Source organism: Pleurodeles waltl, chromosome 3_1 (genome assembly GCF_031143425.1).
Source record: "Pleurodeles waltl isolate 20211129_DDA chromosome 3_1, aPleWal1.hap1.20221129, whole genome shotgun sequence".
Taxonomy (NCBI): domain Eukaryota; kingdom Metazoa; phylum Chordata; class Amphibia; order Caudata; family Salamandridae; genus Pleurodeles; species Pleurodeles waltl.
Genome location: NC_090440.1, coordinates 157,519,133 through 157,541,112, shown reverse-complemented (window position 1 = coordinate 157,541,112; position 21,980 = coordinate 157,519,133). Strand labels below are relative to the sequence as shown.

The 21,980-nt window shown below is 47.3% G+C and overlaps 1 protein-coding gene across 2 annotated transcripts in view; it reads right to left on the bottom strand.

The window, feature by feature from the left end:
• Nucleotides 1-21,980, bottom strand: part of SCAPER (S-phase cyclin A associated protein in the ER) — a 2,262,878-nt gene that overhangs the window by 384,443 nt on the left and 1,856,455 nt on the right. For both annotated transcript variants that reach the window (XM_069222023.1, XM_069222024.1), the window contains exon 29: nucleotides 14,195-14,432. In XM_069222023.1, the coding sequence (XP_069078124.1) occupies nucleotides 14,195-14,432 (238 nt within the window). The remainder of the gene's footprint in view (nucleotides 1-14,194; nucleotides 14,433-21,980) is intronic.

Sequence of the window (21,980 nt, the reverse complement as noted above, 5' to 3'; positions counted from 1 at the left end):
AAGGCCCGGATACCTGCACAGCAGGGTAACAAGGAACCCCTAAGTATCTGAAGTTCAAGGGAGGAGTAGACTAACCTCTCTGATCTACCAGGGGTAGAGTAACTGGACCCTGGCCCCAGTACAGGCACATATGGGTTTGCCTTTGACACGCCAGTGGGGTGCCCGCTGTGTGCGTCAGCTAAGCGTCTGTGCCGTGGCCTTCATTAAGTAGCCGGAGAGCTCTAACAGGCTCCTCTCGGCTTGGCTTCTGATTGGTTCCCCCTGAACCAAACGGATTTCGGAGCCAAAAACCAGGAAATGCTGTGGGCAGCGTGAACACCAACGCCCCCACAGGCAAACACATTGCAAGTTAAAACAACGTAGAAGCAGACTGTGTTAAAAAAACTGAAAGCAGCTAAGAAGGAGGCACACAGCAGCGAGGTTAATGAGGCCAGCGTGTCAGCACTGTGGCCTTCATTAAGAAGCAGGGGAGCTCTAACAGACTCCTCCCGGCCCGGCTGTATCCAACCCACGCTTCATCACGGTCAGCCTGAACTTGTGACTTTCTCCCGGTCTTGCATGACCAGATAGCCACGAGTAGCGCTTTGGGCTTTTTGGTGCTATTTTCCCATAAATCATGAATTATTATTATTATTTTAGTACTTGGTCTAAAGCACAACCCACTCCCAGAAGGAGTACCTTGGCACTTGTGATGCCCAACACAGGCAGCTCAAATCAGAACAACCAGGTTTTAAAACCTCTTCCTAAAGGCCTGGAAGTTAGAAAGGGAGCGAATGTGAAACTTAAGTTTATTCCAGTGGAAAGGGGCTAGGTAGCAAAAAGACCTGCAATCGGTATCTGACAGTGCAAATACGCTGGGGTTGAAGAAGGCACTTGTTAGATGACCTAAGATGCTGGGGGGGGGGGTGGTGGTGGTGGCGGCTTTGGGGTTTGGGGGTTAAGTGGGCTGGCAGTATCTACGACTGGAATGCAGAAGGGCAGGCTGAGCTATGTATAAGGCCATATGTATCAGGCAAAAGAGTTTAAAAATTGTACATTTCCTGATTGGCAGCCAGTGTAATTTTTACCAAGTAGGTACCAATGGGGACCCCGGAGGGAGATTACAGATGAGGAGTGTGGTGCTGTTCTGTACCACTTGCAGCTTAGGGAAGAGCATAATTGGCAACTACCAGTAGAGTATTCCCAGAATCCAGCTGGCTGACTATGATTGCTTGAACCAGCCTTTTCCTGGATGTGGTAGGCAGCCAGGGAAAGACTTTCTTAAGCAGACTCATGGTCGGGAAACACATAGCACAGATGGAGTTAACTTGATCTTTCATAGATAGTGTGTTGTCAGTTTTTACTTCAAGGTTCTTCACCACTTATTTGGGCAAAGAGGCAGGCCCAAGTTCTGGAGGCCACCAGTCAGCCAACTAGAGCTCTTGGGCCCTGCTAAAATGTAAAATTTTAGATTTTGTGCTGTTGAGCTGCAGGCAGTTCAATTCCATCCCGTTGGCAATTTCTATCTTACCATGAGCGAATTTAAGTTTTACTTTGTCTGGATCAGGGCAGAAGGAAAACAGTTGTGTGTCATCTGCGTACGACACAATTTCCACACCACATGATTTTACAATCTGAGCCAGGGGTGCTACATAAACATTAAAAAGTGTTGGGCTCAAATATGAGCCCTGAGAGTCCACATTATGGGCGTGATTATCTAGGAAATCCTTTAGCCAAAATAACGCTCTTCAATGAATGCCGGTGGAATGCAGTCTACGGATGACAGTGTAATGGGAGACCGTGTCAAGTGCAGTGGATAGGTCCAGCAGCACCAGCATTACTGGAGAACCATCATCTAGAGAAATGGGGATGTTGTCAGTTACTGCCAGCAATGCTGTCCCAGTGCATTTCCACTCCAGCAGACGTTTTGCACAGCTGATGGAGAGATTAAACAGCAACAAGATAAAAGGAGCTAGGTGATGTACTAAACTGGACATGATCTTTTGGGGGACAGGGATCACGGAGGGGGGTCCAATTTGATGCAGGTAAGCCATTTCAGGACCTGTTCAGTAGTGAACATACAGAAGTACCCCAGGCTTGCAATGGCCTCAAGGTGCGGAGAAGGATAAGTTACTTACCTGTAAATCCTAGTTCTCTTCCAGGGGTATCCTCATCAAAGTCATAAACATTGAATATTCCCGCCCTTGTGCGGGGACCCCGGAGCATATATATATAAAATACATACATATTATCATGTGTAAAACAGCAATGCAGGCTATAATCATAAATAGGCTAAAATGCTTTATTTCTATGCAAGTTTTTTTTTTATATTATAAAATCACAATAGATCATAAATATCTACCTAAGCCCCCAAAAACTGGACTTAGGGAAGTAAACAGCAGTAAATAGCAGAGAAAAATAGAAAAAACCACATTGAAAAACAATGAAGCATTCTTAGCCAATAGGCTGCATGCAGGTTAACACAGGAGAACCATAAAAACTTTGGCACCGTGCCTTTAAGACCCTGAGCACCTCCAGTATCCCACCATGCCTCAGGGGTGAAGGGAAGGTGACAGTTGGTTCACAGTTAGGTCAGTACTTTTTTACGGTGACAATCTGTGTAACTGATTAGAAAAATAATCTGTCCTGCACTTCTAGGAGATTTGAGTCCGGGGAGGAGGGTGGGTTGTTTATGACTTTGATGAGGATACCCCTGGAAGAGAACTAGGATTTACAGGTAAGTAACTTATCCTTCTCTTCCAGGGGATCCTCATCAATAGTCATAAACATTGAATAGATTAGCAAGCCCATCCCTAAACTCTGCGGACTGTCTGAAAGAAGTGCAGGAAAGAATATATATTCATGCAAATAGATTTCTAAGAGAGGCCTGCCCCACCTGGGCATCCGCTCTTGCATCCGAGTCTAAACAGTAATGCTTAGTAAAGGTATGCACAGACTTCCATGTAGCAGCTTTACAAATCTCGGAAATTGGTACATTGTTAAGGAGGGCAGCAGTAGCCGCTTTTCCCCTTGTGGAATGCGCTTTTGGCCTAGCCAGTAATCGCTTATTAGCCAGTTGGTAAGAGTTAACAATACAAGACACAATCCATCTTGATATCGTTCGTTTAGACGCTGCCTCTCCTGTTCTTAAATGACCATAATTTAGAAACAAATGGTTAGAATGTCTAATCGGTTTTGTTTTGTCCAAATAGAATTTCAGCACTCTTTTCAAGTCTAAAGAATGCAATGCTTTCTCAGCCGGAGTCTCCGGATTGGGAAAGAAAGTCGGTAAAGATATAGTCTGATTGATATGGAATTCTGACACCACCTTCGGAAGGAAAGATGGGTGAGTTCGCAGAACCACTCTATTATCGTGAAAAACCGTGTACGGTTCTCTGCAAGACAGAGCCTGAATTTCGCTGACCCTCCTCGCTGAAGTAATGGCCACCAAAAAAGCCGTCTTCCACGTAAGGTGCTGTAAAGAGGCCTTGTGGATAGGTTCAAAGGGAGGGCCCATAAGCTTTGACAGGACTACATTCAGTTCCCATGGAGGAGAAGGTCTCCGAATGGGAGGAAAAACCTTTTTCAAGCCTTCTAAAAAATCCTTGACTACAGGTATCGTAAAGAAGGATTCCTGAGAAGGCGACTTACGATACGCTGTAATTGCAGATAAATGAACCTTAATAGAAGATACCTGCAGACCAGACTTCGCCAGATGAAGCAAATAGGACAGTATGACGTCCTCCTGAGCTCGTATGGGATTTATACCTTGTTGAGAGCACCAGATGTAAAATCTCTTCCACTTAAAAGCGTAAGAACGCCGCGTGGAAGGTCGTTTTGACTCTTTCAAGATGTTCATGCTCTCCTGTGAGAGCCCTAGGTGCCCATACTGTAGGAATTCAGGAGCCATGCTGTCAAGCTCAAAGAGGGAAGGTTGGGATGTAGGATTCTGCCTTCCATTCTGCTCAGGAGATCCGGTCTGCACGGCAACCTCCTGTGAGGTTTTTCCGATAAGTTGAGTAGGTCCGTGTACCAGAATTGGCGGGGCCATTGTGGCGCTATCAGAATCATTCTGGTTCTGGAGTTGTAAAATTTGTTGATTACTGCCGGTATGAGGGGAATCGGTGGAAAGGCGTAGAGAAATGTCCCTGACCAGTTGATCAACAGGGCATTCCCTTGAGATCCCGGACGGCAGAACCTGGATGCGAAGTCTGGGCATTTCTTGTTTGTTTCGTCTGCAAAGAGATCCAACTGGGGTCGACCCCATTGACCGAAGATGTCCTCGACGACTTCGTCGTGTAGGACCCAGTTGTGCGCGTCTTCTAGATGTCTGCTCAGGAAATCTGCCTCTACGTTTTGCTGACCTGGCAGGTGTACCGCTGTGATAGACATTCCCCTGGCCAGGAGCCAATGCCATATCGTTTGGGATTCTCGAGACAGAGGTAGTGATCTTGTTCCTCCCTGTTTGTTCAGGTAATACATTGTGGTTGTATTGTCTGTCTGAATTAGGAGAGATTTCCCCTGAACCAATGGAGAGAAAGATTTGAGAGCCAGATGGACTGCTCTGAGCTCCAGTAGATTTACGTGATAGTTCTTTTCCTTGTCGGACCACAGACCCTGAGCTTGGAAGGAACCCAGATGAGCACCCCAACCCTGAAGAGACGCATCCGTTACCAGAATGTCGGCTGGAATTGTCTGGTGAAACGGAGAACCTATCGACAGGTGAGGTCTGTGCATCCACCATTGTAGTGATTGAAAAGCCACTGCTGGTAGTCGAACTCTGTCCTCCCAGTGACCCGTCTTTTGGCTCCAATTGTTCTCTAATGCCTCCTGAAGGGGCCTCATGCGTAGCCTGGCATTCGGGACAATGAAGATGCATGAAGCCATGGAGCCCAGAAGCGATGTCACCTGACGAGCAGTAGGTGCATCGGCTGTTAATAGTTGTTGACACTTCCTGTGGATTGATAAAAGTCGTTCCTCCGAAGGATACACTCTTTGGAGCTCTGTGTTTAGTATCGCTCCCAGGTAGTGGAGGTTTTGTGTTGGAATCAGGGTTGACTTGTTGTGGTTGATTTGAAGACCTAGGGACTCGAAAGTTCTTAGTACGATGTCTCGATGTTCTCTCGCCTGATCCGGAGAGGAGGCCTTCACTAGCCAGTCGTCCAGGTAGGGGTAGACGAATATTTTTTGTCTTCGAAGATGTGCCGCTACCACTGCTACACATTTTGAAAAGACTCGGGGTGCAGACTTCAGGCCGAATGGAAGGACTCTGAATTGGTAGTGCTGTGACGCTATCTGGAAACGTAAAAATTTCCGATGTTTGGATGCTATTGGGATGTGAAAATATGCATCCTGTAGGTCGATGGAGCACATCCAGTCTCCCTGATGCAGTTGCGGGACAATCTGGTGAAGGGCTAGCATCCTGAACTTCTGTTTTCTTATGTACTTGTTCAGGAGCCGTAAGTCCAGAATTGGCCTGAAGAGGCCCTGTTGACCTTTTTTCGCCACCAGAAAGTAACGGGAGTACACCCCTTTTCCTTTTTGTGCCGGAGGAACCTTTTCTACAGCTTTCTTTTGTAGGAGTGCGAGAACTTCCTTGCGTAGCAGGCTGAGATGAGAAGGAAAACCTCTTGCTGGCGGCAAGTGTGGAGGAGGTTTTTTGAAAAGGAGAGAATAGCCATGTTCGACAATATTGAGCACCCACTTGTCTTTTGTGATGGAGTGCCACTCGTGAAGATGATGCGTAACACTTCCCCCCACCGGAGTGGTGCACAGTGCTGAGGGAAGCAATGCCTCATTGCTTTGTTGGTGTCTTTGCTGTAGACTGTTGAGGTCTACTTGACCCTCGGTCTCTTGTGGGTCTACGTGCCTGAAACAGGGGACGTCCCTGTCGTTGTTGTGGCCTCTGAGACCAGTGAGGGGTTTGAACCCTCTGCTGGAATGGTCGTCTGTCGTACGGCCTGTACCTCCGCCTGAAGTCTTTCTTACGTTCCAGGCCCACTGCCCTCATCGTGTCCACTTCCGTTTTCATTCGGGCCATCTCTTCATCCGCGTGGGTACCGAACAACGAATTGCCGCTGAATGGGAGGTTTAAAATGCGTTGCTGTGCTTCCTGCTTCAGACCCGTGAGCCGTAGCCAGGAAGACCTCCTAGCGCAGATTCCGTGCGCATACCCATGCGCAGCCAAATCCGCCCCGTCCGCCGCCGCGCTGATGACCTGGTTAGATACTAGGCCCCCTTCCTGCAAGATTTCCTGGAAGTCCTGTCTATCTTCCCTGGGCAACTTTTCTGTAAATCTGTGGAGTGAGTCCCACAGAGAGCGGTCATATCTGCCCAGAAGTGCTGAGGCGCTGGAGACCTTCATAGCAGATGCCGCCGTACCGCACATCTTTCTCCCCAGGGAGTCTAGGTGTCTGCTCTCCTTATCCGGGGGGACTGTGGAAGATGATGCCACAGAGTGTGTTTTTCTGGCTGCGGCTAAGATCACAGAGTCCGGTGGCGGATCCTTCCGCAGGAATAAAGGATCTTGCTCCGGAGCTTTGTATTTCTTTTGAATCCTAGCCGGGGCAGACTTGAGAGTGGCTGGAGACAGAAAAGTGTCCATAGTAGGTTGCAGCAAACCCGGTACTAGTGGCAGCAGTTTTCTCGAGACTGATCTGTGTTGTAGGGTCTCAAAGATAACTGAGGATGAGGTGGCCGGTTCCGGTACCTCAATATTTAGCTTCTGCGCTCCCCTTAGAAGAACCTCATTAAAAGTGGTGATATCATCCACCGGGGAAATCCTAGCAGGTGGAGAATCTGTGAGTGTGGGGGAGTAGCGCCCAACAGACGATCCTGAAGAAGACCAAGAAGGTGATCTTCTGCGTGGTGTTCGCGACCTGGTTCTCCTTCGGGAACGGGACCTGCTCCGAGAGGCTGTAGCAGAGTGTGCAGGTCTTGTGGTCGGCTGACGAGAAGCAGAACGAGCCCGTCCTGCTCTAGCTGTAGGCGATGGCGTTCTCGGTAATGAGGCAGTAGGAGAATACATCCTAGAGTATTGGGAATCCGGGGATGCTGCCGGTCTATTCAGGCTCTCTAACCATCTGGGTGATAGAGTGATGGGAGAAACATGCCCCGATGAGACCGCTCTGGAATGGGATGATGCACTCCTTATAGAGACCACCGGTGAGGGAGCTTTGTCCGCTGGCTCTACTGCCTGTGACACAGCTGAAGGTTGTGTCGACGTCGATTGTATCCTCGACGTCGAAGGTTGCGATGGCTGGTCTGTTCTCGACGTCGAAGGTCTTGACGTTGAATGTCTTGACGCCGATCGCGGGACCTGGACCTACTCGCCGTCGTGTGTCTCGACGTTGAGTGGCGAGTGGTCGACGGCGGATGTTCATGCCGTCGTGGTGGTTTTGGTGTCGTGTCCTTCGACGCCAAGGGGTGAGACGTTCTCGACGGCGAACGGGAGCGCCGGAGATGGCTCGACGCCGAACGGCGGCCTGCCGTCGACGGAGATGTACCCCTGTGTCCATGCTTCGACGCTTTGTCCTTCGACGTCGGTCTGGTCACCGTCGACGGCGATCTATGCCGGTGAGACGGTGGTGCTGATGACGTCGATGGAGAACAAACAGGCACAATCCTACCTGGCGACGTCGATCGGGCCATTCCTTCTGTTCTAGGAAGTGAAGAGGATGTTGACTTTTTCCTCTCCTGAAGCCCATGTAGCCTGATCTTCTCTCTGTCTTTGAGAGTCCTCCTTGACATGTTCTTACAATACTTGCAGGTGTCAGGACAGTGACTCTGTGGCAGGCAGACAATACACAGAGAGTGTGGGTCTGACTGGGCTTTCTTCTTCCCACAAGAAGGACATTTTACAAAAAGAGATGGCAGTTTCTGTCAAAAAAACTTCCCAACTCAGACAAAAGATGTTATCTGTCGAGTAAACAGGAAAAACACTATTTTTTAAGGATTTTTCTGAAGAAAAACTCAGAAAAACTGAGAGCTCAATGCTCCAGGATCCTCTCAGAAGAAGCCGGAAAAAAGAACTGACCTAACTGTGAACCAACTGTCACCTTCCCTTCACCCCTGAGGCATGGTGGGATACTGGAGGTGCTCAGGGTCTTAAAGGCACGGTGCTAAAGTTTTTATGGTTCTCCTGTGTTAACCTGCATGCAGCCTATTGGCTAAGAATGCTTCATTGTTTTTCAATGTGGTTTTTTCTATTTTTCTCTGCTATTTACTGCTGTTTACTTCCCTAAGTCCAGTTTTTGGGGGCTTAGGTAGATATTTATGATCTATTGTGATTTTATAATATAAAAAAAAAAAAAAAAAAAACTTGCATAGAAATAAAGCATTTTAGCCTATTTATGATTATAGCCTGCATTGCTGTTTTACACATGATAATATGTATGTATTTTATATATATATGCTCCGGGGTCCCCGCACAAGGGCGGGAATATTCAATGTTTATGACTATTGATGAGGATCCCCTGGAAGAGAAGTCAGATTAAGATCCATCTCTGGTGCTGACTAGGCGAATTGTTAAACTCTTACAGGTGGAATTGACTTTCTCTTCAAATAAATCTGCGACAGTCACAGAGGCTTTGAGTGTTTGGGGCAGAAGTCGTGGAAGCCTGGGGTTTCAGAAAGTTGTTAGGTGCATTATATAACTCTCTGGAAGAGCTTCCTGCTTGAGCGATAGTCGTGGATATGTGCACTTCCCATGCAGCTTTGATCTTATTGTGATATTTCCGTACAGCTGCCCGTTATATGGACTTAGATCCATAGAAGACTTAGGTGAGTGCAATCTTCGCTCTAGTTGTTTACACCTGGATTTTTCTTCCTATAGCACGTCTGAAAACCATGGGGTCCGGGGCCTGGAGGGGAACTAATGGGTAATATTTACAGGAGCAGTAATATCAAAGGTATTAATTAGCGACTCATTGTAGGTTGCAAAGGCAAAGTCAATATCCATGTCGGAAGACAGAACGGGGGCCTTAAATGCCTCTGAACAGGTGGTAGGAGTGAACAACCTCCAAAGACGTAGAGGTTTAAAGTCCACCATCTTAGGCTTACCAGAGCCAGCCGTAGAAGAAATAGAACATTTGATCAGATAGTGGTCTAACCAGGTGGCTGGAGGTTCACAAGTAATCTCCCCTATGTTAGTCAAAATAAAGTCAAGGATGTTGTAGGAAACTGGCCCCTTGTTTGCAGAACCCCCTCCCCCCAACCCACCACACACACACACACACACACACACACACACACACACACACACACACACACACACACACACACACACACACACACACTTTTCCTGGTATTGATGCTAACTTGACTGTGTGTGTGCTGGGATCCTGCTAACCAGGCCTTAGCACCAGTGTTCTTTCCCTTAACTGCACCATTGTTTCCGCAATTGGCACAGCCCTGGCACACAGATAAGTCCCTTGTAAAATGCACCAGTGGTACCAAGGGCTCTTGGCCAAGGAAGGTCCCTAAGGGCTACACCATGTATTGTGCCACCCTAAGGGACCTCTCACCAAACACATGCAAACTGCTATTGCAGATTGCATGTGCTGTTGGGGAGCAAAAGGGAACCCCTCTAGCAAGCCTTACAGCCCTAAGGCAGGGTGCAATATTCCACAGGTGAGGGCATAGCTGCATGAGTACTATGCCCCTACAGTGTCTAAGTCTATTCTTAGACATTGTAAGTGCAGTGGGGCCATATTAAGTATATGTTCTGCGAGTTTGTCAAAATGAACTCCACAGTTCCATCATGGCTACATGGAATACTGGGAAGTTTGGTATCAGAATAATAAACCCACACTGATGCCAGTGTTAGATTTAATAAAAAATGCACAATGAGGGCATCTTAGAGATGCCCCCTGTTCTTTACCCAATCCTTCAGTGCAGGACTGACTGATCAGTGCCAACTTGTAAAAGGTACCAGTGGTACCAAGGACACTGTGACCAGGGAAGGTCACTAAGGGCTGCAGCATGTGTTGTGCCAACCTAAGGGACCCCTCACCTAACACATGCACACTTCCATTGCAGATTTTGTGTGTTGGTGGGAAGAAAAAGGTAAAGTCGTAATGGCATCCCCCCTCAGGGTGCCATGCACACAAAACTTGTGACATAGGTAAGTCAACCCTCTAGCAAGCCTTAAAGTCCTAAGGCAGGGTGCACTATACCACAGGTGAGGGCTGCATGAGCAATATGCCCCAACAGTGTCTGAATCCATTCTTAGACATTGTAAGTACAGTGTGGCCATATTAAGTATATGGTCCGGTGGTTTGTCAAAACGACCTCCACAGTTCCGTAATGGCTACACTGAATACTGGGAAGATTGGCATCAAACTTCTCATCATAATAAACCCACACTGATGCCAGTGTTGGATTTAATAAAAAATGCACACAGAGGGCATCTCTGATGACAAGATGGTGAAACCCGTTCCTCGAGTGTCCACTTCAAGTAGCCCACAGCACTCCTTAGGGGTGTGACTAGCTTAGAAGTGAAAAACGCCACCTAAATAACTAATTTCCTCCTGGTCTGGTGCCAAATGGACCTCAGGGCATGGGGTAGCATTCCCCAGGACTGAGAGAAGCCAGGTTGCATATCAACAGTGGCAGGAGCTTTGAAGGCCCTGATATGCTATATCTCTAGCCATCCTGCTGAAGGAGTTGTGATCACCTTCCTCCAAACCAGCCATTGTTTCTGGCCTCTGAGACCGCGGGCTCTCACCTGCAGGGGGTCAGAAACTGTGTTGGCAGGCTGGTCAATACCAGTCAGTTAGCACACTAAGGGATTCAAAGGTTTTCAGGGGGCACCCTTTAAGGTGGCCTCTAGGTGCATGTCATAATAAATCCGATACTGGCTTCAGTACAGATGTATTATGATGAGGTATTTTATACCAAACACAAGTATTTTCAGTGCAGACATCAGATAGCTGGGTAACTTGTAATGACCAGTGCCCGGTATATGTCGACATGGTTGCCTGAACACTTGCAATATATAGTAACGGAAATAGACATTGCAGAGGTAAAACCACTCATGCAGATGTGCCCTCACATGTAATATATAATTCACTCTCCCTTAGGGCTCTAAGGCCCACTGAAGGGGTGACTTACATATATTACATGCAGTGGTCATGGGCACTGCACACAGGGTGTGTGCAATGTCAAGTTTTCAAAATGGTTTGCACCATTTCACGCATTCTGCAATGACAGTCCATGTGTATTTCTGAGTGGGTGCCTTAGGGCGGCATAATACATGCTGCAACCCTTAGGGACCCTCTTTAGTACCCATGCCCTGGGTACCATTTACTAGAGACTTACAGGGGTGCTAATGTCCTTGCCAACTGGGTACAATTAGACATTTGACACTTTAGGGCAAAGAACACGGGAACTGTGGCATGGTTAGCAGGGACCCAGTGCACTGTCAGTCGCAAACCAGCCGTAGTTCAAATGGGAGCAAAAAGTGGGGGGACAACCTGCAAAAAGCCTGGTTTCCTACATGTGTCAGCAGAAGGTTGCACAAGACCATCAAGCTCAAAAGGTGGAGAACCTTCAGAACTAGAATCAGAGTTGAAATCTGAAACATCTGATCATATTTCAATGTCCCACCCAGATCCTCATATAGGTACTGTCCAGGAATGATCCAAAGAAGTCCAGCTGGGGTGAGAGTGGACTTCTGCTGGGTGGACAAATCCTGCAGATGAAATAGAGTCAGGGTGTGCACCAAATAGTCCAAAATCAGCAACCAGGAACCCACCTTACTTAGACTCTGACCTTCTATGGGAGGCTGCCACGACAGCCAGCACTTTGGTGAGGATTTGTGCAGCAGGCATACAACTGGAGACAACATAAAATGAGAATGAAAATAACGAGTTAAGCCAATATTCGTGACCCTTAGGTACAGCAGCACTTAACCAATGAAGAAAGACAGGAGGACTCTGGAAAAAGGGTGCCTAAAATATGTTCACTTCGCTGTACCTTCAATGTTAAACAGTAAAGGTTAGGAGTAGCCAGAATCAAGGGTATTGAGAGGGTTGTGAAAAATAAAGTTTCAGCAGGGTGGAGCCATGTGAGCACTCTCAGAGCACAGAAGCCTGCCAATGCACACTGTTACTAGTGTCTTAAAAAACCTGCTTCCTCTTTTTCTGCTGGACCCATCTTTGCCCTAGGACCAGAAGGAAAAAGCCATCTGCAATATAGGAATGGAACCAGTGACCGTGTGATCACTGCACAAGCCGCCATCTTGGAGTTATATCATGTCATTCATAGCATCACATCCCTACCGGCAAACCCATCCGAATAAGTCTGCAGTACAAACCCAGAAGCTTCAAGAACACTGTCTGGGAAACTTCATGTAAAGGTGGTCCTATGGATCTATCCAGGACCTCCAGGCCTCCCAGACAGTTTATGGATCGCTCCCCAAGACTGCACAGGCACAGGCCCATGTCAAGATCCAGTGAGGTACGTGTATTCTGGTGCAATAAACTAACACCCTCCTTGCAAGCATTTCAGTGCTTCCATCCTGATTATTAGGAACCAGGAAAACCCTCTAATAAATGCCTCACACGGGTACAGTAACAACACATACACTCAGATAGTTCTACCCATGTTACACTGCAAAGAAAGCAGCATAGCCTACTTCCAGTGTATGGTTGTCTGGAAAATTCTTAAGTATACCCTATTAAACAGGGAAAATACAATCACACTTCACATACAGGATATTGTTATTCACATTAACATAAGTGATGTAATGTTACTGAATTCTGTCATCACCACAAGAGTATCACCCTACCCCTCCCTTGTGGGCATTAACCTAGAAGTCCACTATGCATACTCCATGAGAACATATCAAGGTGTGGTCAGTCTCTCAAGAGAAATATTACTATTCAATGGTCCATCTAAGTAAAGGGCCTTCCAAAAAGCACGCTACAAATATCAAAACTGTGAGTCAAAATCATGAGCAGGTCTACCCCATTTCAATGAAGCAAAATCCAACAAAGGGACCTACATTTGCCCACCTAGGTTGATAGCCTAAGAGTGTTGACTCGCAGCTATGCCTCTTCCTCCTTAGGACTGGATGTTGAAGCCAGTCTCTGGCAGAGGTACTGCAACGGAAGTAGTGCAGTGGAAGCACAGAGCTGGCCATTCAAGCTCTTGAGTTCCCAATAGTCCAGTTGATCATATAAAAGGAGGTCTGTACATGTATGGTGTCCCCCAAAAAGGCGATCTTCTCTGCTCCTTGCTATTTAGGCAAGGTGTGGCAGAATCAAGGTCAGTAAAACTGTCTCTTGGTATACACCCCATGAGCCACTTGCTGTCGGGTGTTGCGGAAATAAACGGTCTTAAAATTCCAGAAATTACACACACAATTTCATTAGTAATATCTTCGCAGGTATACACTAAATAGGTCACTGCAGGTACTATAACACAGGCCAATCACATCTGAGCTTCCTCCATGGCCTTCCAACAGTGGCTTAACACCAGTGCATCTGCTGCAGTAACTCTCTGAATAATTCACATAGTAAGTACAGAAGACTGCTGTATAGATATAAAGAAAGCATACCGTTCTGTGGCCAATAGTGACAAAACACAGGCCTTCAGATACAATACTCTACTGGCCTCAATATTTTACCACAACCTGCCATACATGACTCACAGCTACTACAAAGAAAGTGGAATATATGACTATGAAATAACTGTAGTATGTCTTCTAGCACCTATAACCATTTTTAACCTTGAACTGGACCTCCGTGATTTGTTCAGAAGTAACATATATATATATATATATATATATATATATATATATATATATATATCTCAGAGCTCCTCAAAAATGGTTGAGCCCAACCTAGTCATATGTACCTGCTAGGGTAAGAAAAAACACCAATGATAAACCATGCCACCATTTGGTGGGTGAGACTTTTGTTTTTAATATTTTAAATATTCCTGTGAGATATGGCATTTATATATACATAACAAATCCGGGAGCTGTTGTACTTTCGGTGTATGTTTAAAAGAAACCCCAGGGCTGGAATTATGGTATACTGAAGGCATGTGGAGAGGTGGAAAACCTACAACTCATACGAAAAAACAACGTATTCATAATATATTTCTATCATGAGAACTGATGAGATTATGAAATTACATTACAGAAGGAGGAAAAACTGCCCCACCACAATACACCTAACATTAAAGATGGTAACCTCAGACGGCTTACCTGAAAAGCAGTCAGGTCAAGAACAGCAAAACTGTTGAGAAAGCGCAGACTTTCCACTGCAACCTGGACTGTGTTCTGCGAGTAGCTTTCATTGGGGCTGGCTATGTTGGGGTCCAATGCTGGACCATGCAGCAGGATGCAGTACAGCATGTGCAGAACTCCCACAAGGTCTGTCGACTGAAGAGCTGCAGCAAGACCTGTGGGCTCTGGGCGAGTATTGTCAAATATGCCACCAGACCTAACAAAAAACATGGATTTTATGATTCATGTAATCTCTGTCTTAAAAAAGACTAGCATTCATATCAACACAAATTTTCCAGGTCTGCAAAGGTAGAATAAATGGAAGAGTTGAACAAGTTACTTACCTTCGGTAACGCATTATCTGGTAGAAACCATCAAGCCGCAGATTCACACAGGTGGCGGTTCTGTGGCTCTCCAGGGGCCTTATCTGACTTCTTTGCAACTGGGAAGACTGCGGTCTCTCGTTGGAGCTACTTGGACAGAAGCCATGTGTGCCGCAATTGTTTGTCATTGCCATGACTTGTGGGCTGTTCAGTCCGAAGACCTCCTAGCGCCAAGAAGCTCCAGTCTCACGCATCACACAGCTCCAAGGCCGTTGTCTTCCTTGCAACTCCTGCAATGTGGGCATCCATCTTCTTTGTGCTGCTGAGGTCTCCTCGTGACTCCTTGTGCCTGCTGCCAAAGGGTCCTCCTGGGGTCTCCATTGACTCCTTCTGGCTCTCCTTCTTGCGGAGGGCTGGCCCTGACTTATCTGTAAAGGTTGAGTCTCTTGGACCTTGCTGGTCCCCATTTATGCAACCCTTCGTGCAAAATGTCTTTTGCATTTGCCAAGGCCTGTTGGTGGTCCTGCTAGCCACTGACCCATCTGCAATTCGACGACTGGCATGGGACAGCTCGGGGACGAGTCTTGGGGTCCTTCTGTATCGCCTGGACTCCACAGCTGCACCTTCAAGATCTTCGTCCTACAGGATTGTAAGGTATTCACGAGAGGGGTGAGCACTGCCCTCCTGCATCTCCTGGGCGACTCCAGGTGGCTTGGATCTGTCTCTCTCTCCACAGGTACTCCTCGTTAGGACTTCACACCAAGGGTTCCACCGACATGGTCCACAGGTCACTGTAACCGCTGGACAGCATAGGTCCCCACTGACTTAAATGAGAGGTTCCGACACAACTTCGCTCCTATGCACCTGGGCCTGGTTTAGGTACTCCACTTCATGGCACTCTCAAACCTTCCTTGTCCAAATGGATTTCCTCGGGGTCCTCTGGGAAGGGTCCTGAAACACAAAAACTCTAAACACGACTTCCCCATGTTATCCTAGGTACACCTGACCTGGGGTAACATCTCTGCACATGGGCACCTAGGGAAACCTAGTTACTTACCTCTGGTGTTTTAGTACTTTCCCAGTCCTGAAGATCCTTGGGTGTCAGTCTTGGTTAGTTGTAGCTTCCTCATCCCATTTTGGCAAAGTTAGTTTAGTGCCTGTGTTTTAATAAGTAATACATTCTTTTTCTAACACTGGTGTGGTTCTTTCTTGTGTGAACATCACTGACTGACTTTTGAGGTATTTGCAATTGCTTTACACCCTCTCCGATAAGCATTAGCTGCTCTCAACAGCTACCCAAGAAAGCTTTGGGTTATTTGGAACCACTAACACTATCACTAAGGGTTGCCTGGACTCAGTACAGGGTGCATTTACCTATAGGTGTACACCATATACTGAGCCAGCCTCCTACATCCATAAGCAACGCTTGGACAGTGCTTGAGAAGCCAGTCATTCTCAGGCAGGCATTGCGTCACAAGGCCACTGTTGAGGAAACTGCTCTGCCAAGCAAACCAGTGGTATCTAGTCCACATCTCATCATGAACTTAGCTGCATCACTCCCATCGGCAACTGCCTGGAAGAGTATAAAAAGCGATAACTCTCCAAGAGGCTGTTATTGACAACTGTGAAGTGAAAAGCCATCACTCTACAACAAGTGATGACAATAATAAAAGAAGCCTTGAGACATCAGGCATGAAAAGAACCAAAGGGTTCCAGGGCACAATATATCCTAATAACAATTTAAAGAAAAATAACACCTGCCGAAAAGAGGAAAACCCACCAGGTGCCACCATGAGGTGGAACAGAGACCGAGCTGAAAAAGCCTTATGGCACTGCATGGCTTATCTGTGAAATAAGTAAAGACAAATAACCTCCTACCACCCAGCACAGGAGTTATCAACTAGGCCAAAGGGTAGAGAGGAACCAAGCTAATTCGCTGTTCTATCCCTACTGTCATGAAAACGCCTTAAAGCTGAGTCTGGTGGTGCACCAAATAAATGGTATTTCCTCCACAGGTTCTACTCTACACTCTGTAAATACACCTTGTGTCCTTGTTCATTATGGGACTCACTGGCAAACATGTTGCCTATGCTTCCTGAGCATATAAGGAATACTCTTACCTCTATCATTCAAGATGGCCAGCAAGCAGCTAAACTAATCATTCGCTGTGGTATGGATACTACTGGCTCTGTGGATTGAGCGATCGCTTCCTCAGTCACACTACGTCTTCTTGACAGTCCAAGTCACAATGATTGACATGCCGTTAGCTAGTGCCCATTTACTAGCCCTTGATGGCGGACTCTTCTACATGCTACATCATCACTACTTGTCCAATAGTATCTGGCTTGACAAAGTCTAGGAAACGAAACACGTGTCGGCTGTTTTGCTGTATATAAGACGATTTGGATCATAGCTGTACTCATGAGGTTTATATAGGACGATTTGGATTATTGCTGTACTCATGATGACTCGTTGTACATTGGATTGGTACTTGGAGATTGACATCACTCTCGCATAAATCAATAAACTCCATTGTACCCACGCAATTGTTACAGACTTTTGATGACTTTGACCACTTGGATCTCCGACACAGGACTTCCTGCGGTGTGCCCTGGTATTCTATCTTTACCTTATACACACTGTACATGGAGCACCCTTTATCCATTTTTGCTCATAACCTTGATTCAACATATTCCCTTGAAGTAATGAATTCTGTCAAGACAACATAACCGTTTAAAAAACAAGACTGAACTCCCTATAAGTGAATGATATATGAAAATTGGTCCAACAGAATCAATTGTTATGTGTACTGTGGTGAAGTGAAGTGCACATTCATGAGTTTCTTTCTAATGAATATGATAGCTCCTCTTGTTTTCCTACTTGAGCCCCGTCTGGGTTGGATCCAGAATAATTTTTTTAGCTCTTCAAAGTAACCAGAGCCAGATTGTGCTAAATTCAGTGACATCATCTTGCAGTTTCACCTGAAGTCTCATGTCAGTCCTGAAGATGACGCTACACATGCCATGATATCAGCTTACTCATTTTCCAAGCCCCAAGAGGTGAAGAACAAGGGGAATGGAGCAAATAAAACAGGCACAAAATAAACTGGATCAATGAGACCTCAAAAGAGGAAAAAGATGGTTTAAAAAATGTGCAAGAGCCATAATATCCATCAGAAAGAATGTTACCAAAAGTTAACTGGTTTGTATAATGAATATTGGGCCCTGCATATCCCTTAAGCAACCTATTCGCATAGCATCTATAAAGGAGGAGGGTTAAGGATACAACACGATTGCAGATATACTTTACTAAACTGAGATTCCGCCTTGCTTTCTGCTTTCAGGCAGTACTGCTTACGTGAAAAAATGAGGAGATGACCAAATTGCGTCATTGCACATCGATTGCACGAGTACTCCTCACAAGAGAATAACCTGCTTGAGCTAGAATGAGTCTGCAAATCAATCATCAGAGCTATGACTCTGGAGAACACCTTGGGAGCTGAAGCTAACCTGAAGGACAGAACTTAGGCCCTCATTATGAACATGGCGGTAATCACCGTCTCCCGCCGTGGCGACGGTGAACAGAAGACCGCCATTGGCGGTGAACAGAAAACCGCCATATAATGATGCCAAAAACAGAAACTGCCAAAAATTCGGCTACCAGCAGCCACCGTCAGGGCTCTTGATGGCGGAAAGGCTGCAAACCATACCCCGCCACTGCCAAGCAGACAAATCCCCCGCCCACCCAAATAATGATGCACAAATCACTGCGGTGGATAGTGGATGTCGAACGACCATTGGTGGTACGGACCGCCACAGCCAGCAATGGGACCCAACAGCAAGAAATGCACACACTGGCAATTTCGAAACCCACACACCTGACACACATCCACAGCACTCTAAAACATTCACATACACACCCCACAATCCTTTGCATCGCCAATAGGACAACTGAGATTGACAACACAACACACAGACACTGAATGCAACATCACACAAGTCACACCCAACCACACAACAGCACCCTCACCAATATCCACACAACACACCACCCACAACACACACCATGGCACCCCCTAAGCCCCCACACTTCACAGATAGGGAGCTAGGAACAATGGTGGACCAAATACTCAAGGTCGAGCCACAAATCTTTGGGGCACAGGTGCAGCACACACCCATCGCCAAGAAGATGGAGTTATGGCAGACAATAGTGAACAAGGTCAACGCAGTGGGAAACCATCCACGTACGAGGGACAACATCCACAAGAGGTAGAACAACCTGCACAGGAAGGTGAGGTCGATGGCATCAGGCACAACATTGCGCTACAGAAGACTGGGGGAGGACCCACACCTACACCACCCAATTACACCAACTGGGAGGAAACGTTACTGGCCATCCTGCACCGAGGGCCTCACTGGACTCACTGGAGGGATGGACTTGGGCAAGTCATCTACAATTACCCCATATCCACCCCACCTGTAATGCATGCACCACTCCACCCCTCCAACTACCACCAAGACCACTACCCCACCCAGGCCACAATCACTACATCCAGTCACCCTGCATGCCCACAAACCCGCCAACAGGCCCACATCCCTCCCCTGTGCACAGCCACCTACCCTTTCAAGGAATCACAATGGCACTACACCACCCACAATGTACCTCCACATGCCATGCAAAATGCAATGGCAACCCCACCTGCATGGCCCAACAGGGGAATCAATTGCACAAAATAGGGCAGAGCTGCGCATCCTCATCCGATTAAGTAAATGTAACATACATGTCCCTTCCCCCACCACAGGCACCACCACCCATGCCACCCTGACGGAAAGGCCAAGGAGTACCAGGGCCCCACATGGAGACAGTGGCCCCACTCAGGACACTGGCGAGGGAACTGTGGACAGTGAGGAATACCTGGCCCATCACACAGTCCTGGACAGTCACTCTCCAGCAGCCCCACCCAGGATACCACTGACACACCTACCACCCAACCACCAACATCAGCTCTGGCCAAACAACCCCACACCAGTGAATCCAGGCCACAGACTGGTGGAACACAAGTACAGAGGCAAGCGTCTCCACCTACTAAGAGGCAGGATGACATTAGCCCCAGGTGGTACTGCCAGACCTGTGCAGGGGACACAGGCACAGGGGGCTAGGCCCAGTGGGAGGATATCAGTGGCCCATTTTGGAGTCCAAAGGATGGTGCTGCAGCCCAGGAGGTGATCTCGGAGGTCCTGGGAGCATACCACCATCCCCAAGACAGGATGGGCTAGATCCTGGCCACCCTGGAACAGAGTCAAAAGTTGCAGATAGCCCAACATCAAGAGACCATGGAGCAGTGGCAACAACTGAATGCCAGACCAGTCATCTACATCAGCAGCAGCAACTGGACTGGTGGCACCGGCAAAGGACACACAGGAGACCAGCACTTCTACCTGTGCAGCCCAGCACCAGACCCTCAAACGGTCCCCTCAGACCCAGATTTGGTACAGAAACACCTGCCAAGACCAAGGCCCCCACCAAGAAGTGACTCTGACATGGACTGACTCCCAAGTGTGCCACTGGGCCACCATCCTCAGTCGCCAATAGCAACATAACAAATTGCAAGGGACAGATGGACTTATACCCACTGCCACCAATCGCCCAGCCCAAGTACCTACTATGGACATCCACCATTAACCCACTCCCAGTCTCTGTAAAGCGCACCAATGCATTAAAGACAACAAATAAAACACATGTACACCAAATCGTATGTCCCCATGTCATATTGATGAATCAATTGAAATGTGAATGCATTTGCCAGTCAATTCCATAATCAGACCTTTATTGCAGGAATGGCACCCCACGCACAACATTGTGTGGAGTAAGCAGAAATGTGCACCATGTTTGTCTCCATGGCACATGCCATCTCAATATTCAGGTAACACTGTCAATGACGCAGACCCCACATCCCCATAGTGAATAAGTCAGACAGATACTATGCATTGCAAACAACATCATCTGTGAACAGTACCTCATAATCACTGGAAGTATAGTTGGATCAGCTGGTTCCTGGAGTGGACATCTTCCCCCTCTTCATCCTCACCATCACTCTCATCCCCTTCTAGAGGATACATGTCTGGATATACAGCACCCTCCTCCTCCAAAAGGGGGGGGGGGATAGCTTTCCTCACAGCCACGTTGTGCAGCATGTAGCAGGCCACCACTATTCTACACACCTTCTCGGGGCCATAGCACAGCGAACCCCCAGAGAGATGGAGGGAACAGAATCTAGCCTTCAGGAGACCTACAGTGCGATCTATCACCCTCCTAGTATGTCCATGGCCCCATTGTAATTCCTCTCTGCATCTGTCCTAGGATTTCTCAACGGTGTCAGGAGGCATGGCATGTTTGGATAGCCAGAATCACCTGCAAAAATGGGTGAAACAGGACTGTAACAAATGGCCATTACTTGCAGACAGCCCAATTGTCAGCTATGTACAGAACCAGTGTCATACACACTCACCTGTGAGCCATCCTCTGTCCCCTTGTAGTTGATCCATCATGTGTGGTACACTGCTGTTCCTCAGGACAAATGAATCATGGACTGATCCTGGAAACATGGCATTCACATGTGATATGTACTGGTCTGCAGTACACGCCAATTGTATGTTCATTGAGTGGAAGTTCTTCCGGTTCCTGTACACCTGTTTGTTTACTCTTGGGGGAATGAGAGCTATGTGGGTGCCATTGATGGCACCAATCACACTGGGAATGTTAGCAAAGGCATAAAAGTCAGACTTGATGGCAGGGAGTTCAGACCTTTGCAGAAACCTCACAGGTGTAGTACAAATGCATCCAGGAATTTGGACAGGATGGGGCTAAACATTGGCTGTGAAAACCCTGCACCCATGCCCAATGTCACCTGAAATGAGCTTGTGGCCAGGAAATGGAGAACAGAGAGCACTTGCACTTCAGTAGGAAATGGCATGCTGATTCCGATTAGCCGGTCACAGTACTGGATCCAGTAATGCACATAGCTCATGGATTGTAGCACCACTGAGTCTGTAGTTGATAATGATGTGACGTTCCACCATGGCCTCCAAATCAACAAGAGGTCTGTAACAGATGGGGACCTCCCTCGTCACATGGGTCTGTACCTAGGGGGAGTGGAGAACACGTCAGGGAGACAAATACATATGCACAACACGTTGTGTATGAGTAACTGCTGTACAATATGTAGCTTACACACACAAGCAATGTATGATGTACAACTGTAGGGACATGTATGAAGTGATATGTCTGGACTGTTGTGGGGAGAAAAGAGTCATGTGCGCATGCGACTAAGGGCTGGGGTCCATAGGGCCTGCATGGGGCCCATGACCAGGAAATATCAGTGCCATGCTAGCAAAATGGCAGCCCCCTGCCATCCAGATATGTAGCAGTGGAAGTGACCTCAT